General features: G+C 35.1%; 2 protein-coding genes across 3 annotated transcripts; both read left to right on the forward strand.

Annotated features, from left to right (window-relative positions):
* The first annotated feature begins 473 nt into the window (after window positions 1-473).
* Window positions 474-1,682, forward strand: LOC104893996 (ATP-dependent DNA helicase RRM3-like). The gene has a single exon (XM_010680151.1). It carries the CDS (start codon window positions 474-476, stop codon window positions 1,680-1,682), a length of 1,209 nt encoding a protein of 402 aa, XP_010678453.1.
* Window positions 1,683-5,689: 4,007 nt separating this feature from the next.
* On the forward strand, window positions 5,690-10,442 carry LOC104892662 (uncharacterized). Of its 2 annotated transcripts, none has more exons than XM_010678652.3 (4): window positions 5,690-6,124; window positions 8,496-9,088; window positions 9,474-9,569; window positions 10,116-10,442. In XM_010678652.3, the coding sequence occupies exons 1-4, from the start codon at window positions 5,864-5,866 to the stop codon at window positions 10,390-10,392; spliced, it is 1,227 nt and encodes a 408-aa protein (XP_010676954.1). In that variant the 5' UTR covers window positions 5,690-5,863; the 3' UTR covers window positions 10,393-10,442. The 2 variants fall into 2 exon arrangements, with proteins under 2 accessions (XP_010676954.1, XP_010676959.1); XM_010678657.3 differs by having other exon boundaries at window positions 5,695-6,124; window positions 9,483-9,569.

The following is a 10,442-nucleotide window of genomic DNA, read 5'->3' on the forward strand; positions in this document are numbered from 1 at the left end:
AGCATATTGTAATCCAATTAATCCAAAAGTCTTATGGAACAAGTTCGAACATAAATTAAGTGAGGATTTTAAATACTCCAATTTACCAAAAGAAACTATAAGAATAAAGGTTCTCCAAAGTATTAATTCCATATTAGAATCAATGAAAAAAGATATAAATAATTTTCCTTTAATAAATGGAGCTATCAATTTACAAGAAAATCTGAAAACAATTAAAGAATTAGAAAATGAAACAAATATAATAGCGTCTGAAGAAGATCTACTTTCGGTGTCCAAACTAAATAAAGAACAAAAATGTGCATATGACACCATAATGGCAAAAGTAATATCCAACGAACCAGGAGCCTTCTTTATCGATGGCTCAGGAGGAACAAGAAAAACTTATCTATATATTGCCCTATTAACTACTTTGTGATCACAACATTTTATAGCTTTAGCATCAGCAACATCTGGAATATATTGCTGCATCAAATATGCCTGTGGCAAGAACTTGTCATTCGCGATTTAAATTGCCACTTGACATCGATAACACAACAACTGGTGATATAAGCAAACAAAGCAATACCACAAAGCTTCTTAGAGCTGCGAAATTAATTATATGGGATGAGGCTTCTATGGCCAAAAGGCAAGCTATTGAAGCAGTTGATAAAATGCTAAAAGATATCATGGAAACTGATCTACCTTTTGGTGCTAAAGTTATTGTATTTGGTGGTGATTTCCGGCAAGTTTTACCCGTCGTTCCAAAAAAAAGAAGAGAAGAACAAATTGATGCAAGTTTAGTAAGATCTAAAGTTTGGCCCACATTACAAAAGATCAAATTATGTGAAATTATGCGTGCAAAATCTGATCCTCAATTTTGTGAATTCCTTTTAAGAATAGGAAATGAAACCGAATCACAAACAATAAATGACATGGTCAAACTCCCACCTTCAATGATTGTTCCGTATATTGACGAGACAACTTCTCGAAATACGCTAATAAAGAGTGTTTTTCCAAATCTAAACATGGCTGCAATAGATCCAAATGTTATTATAAATCATGCCATTCTAAAACCTAAATATCAATCCGTAGATGATATTAATAAGATTCTCATAGAGAAATTTCCAGGAAACGCTATAATATATCATAGCTTCGATAAAATTATTGATCCAATAGCACAAGAACATCATGAAGACTTTTTAAATAGCTTGACACTAAATGGTCTACCTCCTCACACCCTTGTATTAAAACTTAATTGTCCTGTAATCTTGCTAAGAAACATAAACCCCTCAAAAGGTCTTTGCAACGGCACGCGTTTAATACGTCGTCGCTTAGATAAAGATGTAATTGATGCTGAAATTGTTGTTGGGTATCAATGTGGTAAAAGAGTTTACATACCAAGGATTCCTTTACAACCTTCCAAAAGTGATAAGTTTCCCATACCCTTTAGAAGAACACAATTCCCAATACGCTTGTGTTTTGCTATGTCTATTAATAAAGCTCAAGGTCAAAATCTTGAAAAAGTTGGGATATATTTACCCCAACCAGTTTTCTCACATGGACAACTATACGTAGCATTATCAAGAGCTAAGATTGCAAAAGCCGTTAAAATTCTAATTAAACCCCATTCAACTGAAACAACTGACTACTATACAAAAAATGTTGTCTACAAGGAAATACTAACTGAAAGTGCAAAAAATTAACAAGTGTTCTATGTATATGTTACAACCAATAATATTTGAACAACAATATTTCTTAATAAACTAGATTCTCTTTTTATGTACCTATACAAATATTAAACATCAATTTTATGTCCAATCCCCCTTTCTATTTGATTTCCTACATGAGTTTATGCACTTGATGATTTCAAAAAGTTAGTTCCTTTCTCTAATTCATACATCAATAGTTGCAATAACTATTACACTCCTAATATTTTCTATTTCCATGCAGACTATTAAGATGTCGACGCAATATCTACCTATAAAAGAGGTAACTCCTCATACAAAGAAGCATTGGGCAACAAAGGTGCAAGTGAGAGAAAAGTCTTACCCACGTTATTCAAAAAACACATCAAAATATTTCCAAAGACTTGTTTTTGCAGATAAAGAGGTAAGAACAACACAACTTATAAATATAATACTTGAATATGCATGTTTTATCCAACACAATTTTTTCTTTCATTTTGAAGAGTACAAAAGTTCAAGCTGCGATTTTTGGTGCTGATGTCGAGTTGTTTACAAACACTCTTAAACTTCTACATAGATATCAAATCTCAAATGCAATTGTGAAACCCATTAAACATAAACACCATATTGTGCCTCGTGTTTATCAATGGATGATAAATGCAAAAACCCCTATTATTGAGCTTACTGACGACGAGGAATCCTCAAAAATAACACCTTTTTCAATCTGGTTCCCTTTGGCGATCTTTCGAAATATGTTGATTCCCTTTCTCAAGTTGGTAAGTTATACTTTTACTTTTCTCCTTCCCAATTTCGAACGTATTATCCTTCTCTTAAATAATTGGTAAAATTTCAGATATTTTGGGTGTGGTACTGGACATACTTAAAACAAAAACTATCAACACCAATAGTGGACCATCAACAGTACAAGAGTTTGTCCTCATAAACCACGAGTAAGCTCCTTTCTTTATATCTTCAAATATCCTTAAAATGCATGCATATTTTCCCACTTAATGCATACACTACTATATGTGACACTATTATAACAGGAAAAAACCAATCATGTTGACCATGTGGGAGCCCTTTAAAGATAATGAAGGTGCAGCTATCGCAAATGAAATGCACAAGTGGACAATTATCCTTGCCATGCGATTGAAAGTCGTATCATACAATGGTATGACTAATATATTATCATCTTAACTCAATTAAGGATATATATTGTATTAATTAAAAAATATTTCTTCCTCCTTTTGTATGCAACCAAAGATCTGTCTCTTTCAACAAAGTCTTCGTCATCATTTCTTATAAATCCGGATGTTACTGAAGCAACTGCTCTCCATACATGGTAAAATACAACTCCCTATTTTTTTTGAAAATACAAACTCACCAACCTTATGACAACATTAACGCAATTATCTATCACTTATCCTTCTTAGGGTCTTGCAAAATGAAGAAAAGTTGAAGGAAATAAAATCGGACAAGAAATTTCAGGGCAAAACAATGGAGATTTCCCAGATTAGCAACATCCCTAAGTCTCTAGATATTGTACACTCCTTATATACCCAAAACTCCCCTAGAAAAATAATAATAACTAAAGAACTACATTTTTTTGTTCTCAGGGTGCAACATTCAAAATCTTTTATTAGAAGTGCAAATCAAAAAATCTGGTACATGAGCTGCAACAATTGCCGCAAACGCATATATGCTGAATATTTGACAAGCTATCCATGTGTTTACTGTGGAAAAACCAGTGTTGCAGAACCCATGTACTCTTAATTTACAAGAAAAAAAATCCATAGAATACACTTACAAAAAAAATAATTCTATACATATTTCACATAAACATAATAGGTGTTGCTTTCAAATTAAACTCGAGGATACTTCTGGAACATTGACGGCCACAATTTACGGAAAATATGCTGAAAAAGTTTTCATGCTTAACCCAATCTCCTTGATGAAAAAACAAGATGAGCTTGATTCGTCGGAGATCCCACTTTTTTCATAACGCCGCCGGGCTGAGGGTGATTATCTTCTCAGTCGTCCACTACCATCGCAAGCGAAGTGAGAGAGAAACACAACTTCCATCATCAAAATGGAAGCTGCGTGCAGGGAGTTGCAGGAGAGGGAGTCGTGGGAGGGTGGGTCTAGTGTTGGTGGTTGCGGGGGAGGGGGCTGGTGTTGGTGGCTGCAGGGGAGGGGGTAGGTGGGGCTGGTGGGGCCGAGGTTGGTGGTGGGTTGGGGTTGTTAGGGGGGCTGGTGGGTTAGGGGAGAGAGAGGGTTAGGGTTAGGGTTAGGGTTAGTTAGAGTTAATTAGGTTGACTTAGGGTAAACTTGTAAATAAACACTAATGGAGACTAACGTCCGTCAACATTTGGGGTATCTGGTGAATATTTTTAGAAGTTAGGGGTATCTGGTGAATTTTGAAAAAAGTCGGGGTATTTGGTGAATAAATTTTTTTGTCAGGGGTATTTGGTGAAATAACCGTATAAAAAATTATCACGACAAAATTTGTATGTGAATTAGAGTACTATCATGAATTTGCAAAGTGTGCATGGTGGACTAGAGACCACCTTCCTCTACGTGGTCCTGCTCCAAAACGCATAACTTGAAATATCAAATTGCAATCTTGAAGAAAAGGAAAGATATTTGGTTTTAAAAAAGAATTGCGGCATATCACTCCCACGAGATGATAACATCACATTGAACTTTTTTTTTTAAAAAAAATAAACTACTATTATTTATTAATTTTTGTTATGGAAAACATTGATAACTTTTCAAGAATTGCGGCAAATCACTCCCACGAGATGATAAAAAGTATGAATTTTTTTTTGTCCTTATTCATTATTGTTATTTTTACAGATTTGTGCTTCTCAACTATTATACGTACATGTTCTTTTATAATCAATATGTTGTTCATTATTGTATTATATCATGTTCTTTTATAATCAGTATGATGTTCTTTGTTTTAGAACTTCATGTTCTTTTTATATTTTTACTCGTTGTTATGACTATTTTCATAATTTTTTGCTTCTCAAGTCATATACATATATGTTATTTTATAATCAATATCGTGTTTTGTATTTGATATATTCATGTTCTTTTTTAGAAACGGGAAATCTATCAAAAAAATGGAGGTGGTATAAACTAGCCTTTCCTCTAGAATAATTTTTCTGATGGAAAATATGTATTTTTTCCTCTTTACCATTCTTGTCTCTTGGACTATATATATCTTTATCATTTGAAAAGTAGTAGATAATCCTTATGGAAAATATCTTCCTCATGTGAGCAAATATTGGGTAGTTACCCGTTGTCGCAATTCGTGTGAAATAAACTGGGTTACTGTCGCAATTTCCGTGGAGTAAATTCATGTTTTTTATTTATTTATTTAAGGGGAGACAAACTTAACAACAAACCCACACAAAATCACCTAAACGACGTAGTGATTAAACAGGTGCACAGAGAGCACCATGGTCTCTGGTGCACCTACATATTTGCGATGAATTTGGGTAATATGTGAATTCAGTTCGGGTATAGTTAAAAATAAGTTTAAAACAATTTCAGTTTGAATCAATTTAGTTAATTCAATTAAATATTCAGTTCAATTCAGTTGATCGATCAACTTTTCAACTTTTCATAGTTATTTTCAATTACAGTTTGTTCCAGTTCAGTTGCAGTTGAATTTTGGTTTTTCATTTACAGTTTATTTGAGTTTCAGTTCAACTATTTTTTTTAGTTAATTTCAATTACAGTTACTCCCATTTCAATTTAATTCTATTCAAAATTTAGTTATTTCAGTTTAACAAGCAGTTCATTAACCAAACTGACGCCTTCACTCACAACCAAATAAAGTGCCTTTGTTATTTCAAAAGTATTACTCATGCTCATCACATGTACACAAGTCCCCATCTCAAATCAAACTTTGCACCTTGATGCTCAAGAAGACATTGAGACCACATATCGCTCAACCGAGTGTCAAAATACCCGAACCATGAAACTTATATTTTTGAGCTTTTTTTAACCCAAAGTAAAATATGGTCCAAGCCACAGGCTCGATACCAAAGCCACCCATCTAGCCTTAGTTTGTCGATAATGTCCAATGAGTTGCTCAAAAAGAAATTTCAAGCGGAAGTCAAAACTCCTATATCTCAGGCCTCACCCTAATTTCTCTCTCCTCTTTTTCCAAATTTTCATTCAGCACAAAAATGTTTGATGGTTGGAGAATCATAGCATCAGTGACTTTATTTGCTACATTATTTGATATATACCTAAATCATTTTACCTTTCCATCTTGCAATGTTATTTTACCTTCAAATGTTAATTCTAAAGCAGAAATCTTTGCTGATTTTGAGGATAATCCTCAAGATTTGACCGCCATTCTTGTTTCTAATTTGCTCTTAAGTGGGACAGATTCTTCTTTCGTCGATGTTTTCTTCAGAGACTTCTTCATGTCTCAATTTCTCTCGGTATCTTTTCTTTGACCTATCAATCTTTGATTTAATATTTGTTGGATACTTTTATTATGAAAAATATTGGAAGTTTCTAATGAATTTATGATATGCATTTTATAGACTTTTTGTGTGCTGTTACTTGTTAGTGTAGAAAATGGATCCAGTAGCTTGAAATTTGCAATGTAGGGTGATATTGTGGAAAGGATTCAGAATAGGATGATGGGTTTGGTGCTTAAATATGTAGTTAATATGTTTGAAGAATTTGGTCAGAATTAAGTTGTCTCAATTTAAATGCCAATGATAGTAACTGCATGACTTAGGAGAGTACGCATTGTTGTGGCTGGTGAAGGGAAAGGGAGGAGAGGTCATGGGTTACATGGTGAGATGCACCTGAGTCTATTAGCTATGACGAAGGGATGGGTCGGTCATGGTATTTGCAGCATGGGCTTGCAATTGATACGATGAGGAAGTTGGGCAAGGTGGTGGGTAAATGGAAGTGTGCGACTCTCGGAGGATGGGCACTGGTTTAGAGAATTGTCCTTTGATGTACCACCATTGATGTTATCTAAGTAGGGTTGTGGACAATTAGGAGTGGCCTGGTTTTAAGGGAATTGTTGTAGTTGGTAGGAATTGGGGTGCTTTCTCTTCACCATTAAATAATGAGTTTTGCAAAAAAAATAAGTTTAGATGGCCTTTGGTAATAGCATTGAGAGTGGCTTGACGCTGTTTGAGATGACTAAGAGTGTGCTAAAGTTATTGAGAGGTTGTAGTTGAAAGAGGAGATGTAGTATGGTTGATGGGCAGGATTGGATGTGGACATGTGGTGGCTGAATCTTGTGCGATGGTAGGAGAAGAGAGTGAAAAAATAGCATCAAAAGATTTGAAAAAGAAAAGCCTAGCCTTCAAGTTGAAATTTCTAGGAGAGAGATCTGGTAAAAGAGAGCTTACTGTTTTTCACGAGGGAGAAGATGATTAGCGAGGGACTGAGGAAGATAGGGTCAACATCATTCACAATTCATGTGCTTGGCCATTGCACCAAGGAAGATGTAGGGAAGAGGAATATAGAAAAAGATCACAGCAAGGTTCTGAACTTCTGATAGGGTATAGAAGTCTGAAGAACTTGATTAATCATTCATGTAATTGTGTGCAGTTCATAGTGTAATACAAAGATGAGTCGTCTTACTAGGACTTGAGACTAAACAATTCAGGATTAAAAAAAGAAAAAGAAAAGATAATGCTAAAGCTGAAGCTAAGTACAACAAATTTCTATCTCTGTAGCCAACAAACTTTAGCCAAGAGATTGACCCAACCTTATTCTGAACAGTCATCTTTAGATAACTTTAACCTTACATACTGAACGTTGGAAGGTGTATTTCGATTTTCTGAAGGTGATTAAAGAGGCCTGTAGTCACCTATGCTAGAAGTACTAGTACTCCTTATTTTACTTCAATTACTTATATTGGATGTTCAACACTCTTATGTGGGTGTTGAAACTCGGACACTCATATTAGGCCAAACATTTGGAGACATATCCATATGAGATATCTTTAGCCAAGTTCACATTATTAAGTAGTCATGTAATAAATTGATATCTCAAAGCAGATTAAAGAAGAAGAGTAAGGACTAAAACTGATATTTGATTGATAATCTGGAAATTGAAAGTAAAAGAAAGATAGTAACTAGCATTCGAGAGGCTTGTTTCTCTCCCAAAACTAAACAACTAAATCCTCCAATATTTTCAGCACAATTTTTCTCTCTTCCCAATCTATTCTATATATAGAGTTCCTTCCCCACTAACTCTCTAACTTATTCTTCAAGCTACCCTTAACTAACATACCTAAAATTCCCCTCCCCCTTTCTATCAGTCTATTACAAGTCCCTTATGGAGTGCAAAGTTATACTTTATTTATGATCATCAAATTGTTGTTTGTACATGAGATGTTCCTGAAATTTCATTTTTCAGCTGTCTGACTTTTGTCAACTTAGTATTTTTTATATGCAAAGGTATGATGTTAATCTACTAGGGAATAGGAATCATAGGAGAATGTTATATCATGAAAAAGGATCACCTGAGGTGTGCTTAGGATTTGATACCAAAGTTAGAAGAATCTCCTCCCTAATTACGAATGTTGAAGACAACATAGCTGTATCTTCATGGAGTTACTGATTATGTGACCTTTCCAGCATATCGTTGCTGATAAAGTTGTTCTTGACGGTTTCTTTTCCCCCCAACCTTTTGGGTGAGAGAGGCTTCTGCATCTTAAATAGTTTGATATCTTTTGGAAAGCTTCCACTTTTAAATGTATTTAATGTTTTATGTTCATTCTTTTCTGTTGAATTATGTTCTAACTAGTTCGTCTTTAACACCAGCTAATATGTGAACCAGAAATCTTTTGAAAGTTTGAAGCCTGATATGCTTTTGATCCTCGGAGATGTTTCTACCAAAGGATTTCAGTTGACAAGTGAAAATTGGTCATCTTTGGTACAACAATTTGAAAGGATGTTAGGTCCCTACCTTCACCTGCCTTTTCATGTTACTTTGGGTGACAGGGATATTGGGGAATGTAGTAAGTTGAAGGCCAGCTTAGTTCACCGTGTTGCTAGCAGTTTTCCACAACTGAATCATGGAGGGTGTGGTAGCTTTGAAATGAGCAATGTTAGTTTTATCTCACTCAATGCCATGGCATTGCTTTGTGGCAACAATGAACTTCTATCAGACGTGGAGACAGTAATTGAAAGGGAAAGTGCATATTTACAAACAAGAACTGAAGATGGAAGAGAACAAAGAGTCAAAGTGACTGCAGCCAGTGAAGTTTCCTATCAGTACAGATGGAGAGACAATCCTACATCATCACAATCTGGTCCTGTCCTTTTGCTTCATTTTCCCTTGCAACAGATATCAAAGAGATATTGCAGTCAAGAGAGCAGCTCCAGTACCATCTGGAATTATTTTCCAGACAGTCTAAAGTTACTACGGAGGTGGGTTTCTGTAGGAAATGCGCATACTTCCAGATTTCATAGCCTTTGTTCAAATTTTTTAACAGCTAAAACTTATAGGCTTTCGATCACAAAGTCAGCCATAACAGATCTTTTGGCCATTGTGATTTGTCCTTGCAGCCTGGCCTTCCTTTCATTTTTAATAACCTGTCATTCTAGGTGTTTGGAATAAGCTCGACTCATTAGTCATTAGTCATTAGTCATGTTCATGCGTAGTTTGGTCTATGTTTGGAGTCTCAATTGCCATTTTTTCAAAATAGTGCTCGTGCATTTGTAAATTGTTTCCTTCATGATAACATGTGATTTTGTAAATTCTGCCAATTTACTGGAAATTATGATTAAACCTTGTTTTGATATGATGTCAAAGTGCTTTCAGGACCGATGCTGATTCTGGCCCATATGACTTGCTGCAAACTGTTCCACCAAATGCAACTGAATACATCTTTCAGGCACTTAAACCCAGGTACTGCCATGATTATGCAACATAGATATTCTTGCCTGCTATCTTTGTTTGAATCTTCAGAGAAGTCTAGGTTCTATTGGTCAATTCACCCATTGTTGTTAGTTGTTGTCTTGCTATACATTGGAAATTATTGAGTACACAAATTATGAGCTATCATCCTTCCCCACCAATTTTTTCACCTTGTGTAGTAAAGATTGAAATTAATATTCATAAAACCTATGTTACATGGCTTGCCTCCGAGTATCTCTTAGTCCCTTCTTCTTTTGGACTTAATTTTCCCCGGTTCAGCTCCATTCAGGTCATGTCAGATAGTTTTCCCCCACAAGTTCAGTTTAAATCAGCTCCATTAAGTTCAATTCACTTTGGTCAATTTCAGTCCACAAGAATAGGGCCTTACTGGTACATATCTGGGAGTCCAGTGACCTGTTTTGTCTTAAAATTGAACTTTTAAGTGTGTACTTGAAGTGTGAAAATTCCATGAAACAAAGCATATGATTGCTTTCAAGTGACTGACCAAGTTATTTTTCTTATACTGGCACTTGGCAGGATAGTTTTTAGTGCTCACAGTCATGAATTTTGTGATATCATACACCCCGATGGGACTCGGGAGGTAACAGTTCCAGCCTTGGCATGGAAAGCTAAGGATGATCCAGGTTTTGTCGTTGCTACTTTCAGAAAGAATGGAGATGTAACTGTCAAGCATTGTTCATTTCCTAGAGAATCTCATGTTGTTGTTTCTTGTATTACCATTTTTGCTTTGTCAATATCACTTGCTGTTATAACAAATTTGTTTCATCGACTAAATGTCAGACATAATAGATGATTTATCATCAAAGATTTTGGTTAATTTGTTGAAGAAAAATATCCTCATTA

Source organism: Beta vulgaris, chromosome 1 (genome assembly GCF_026745355.1).
Source record: "Beta vulgaris subsp. vulgaris cultivar EL10 chromosome 1, EL10.2, whole genome shotgun sequence".
Lineage (NCBI taxonomy): Eukaryota > Viridiplantae > Streptophyta > Magnoliopsida > Caryophyllales > Amaranthaceae > Beta > Beta vulgaris.

What these genes read in the sequence shown, in the direction of transcription:
- LOC104892662 (XM_010678652.3), top strand. Translation starts at nt 5,864, where the DNA reads ATGTTTGATGGTTGGAGAATCATAGCATCAGTGACTTTATTTGCTACA. An exon ending in TCATGTCTCAATTTCTCTCG is followed by an intron (nt 6,125 to 8,495) that starts GTATCTTTTCTT and finishes TATGTGAACCAG; the next exon opens with AAATCTTTTGAAAGTTTGAA. An exon ending in TTTCAGGCACTTAAACCCAG is followed by an intron (nt 9,570 to 10,115) that starts GTACTGCCATGA and finishes GGCACTTGGCAG; the next exon opens with GATAGTTTTTAGTGCTCACA.
- LOC104893996 (XM_010680151.1), top strand. Translation starts at nt 474, where the DNA reads ATGCCTGTGGCAAGAACTTGTCATTCGCGATTTAAATTGCCACTTGAC.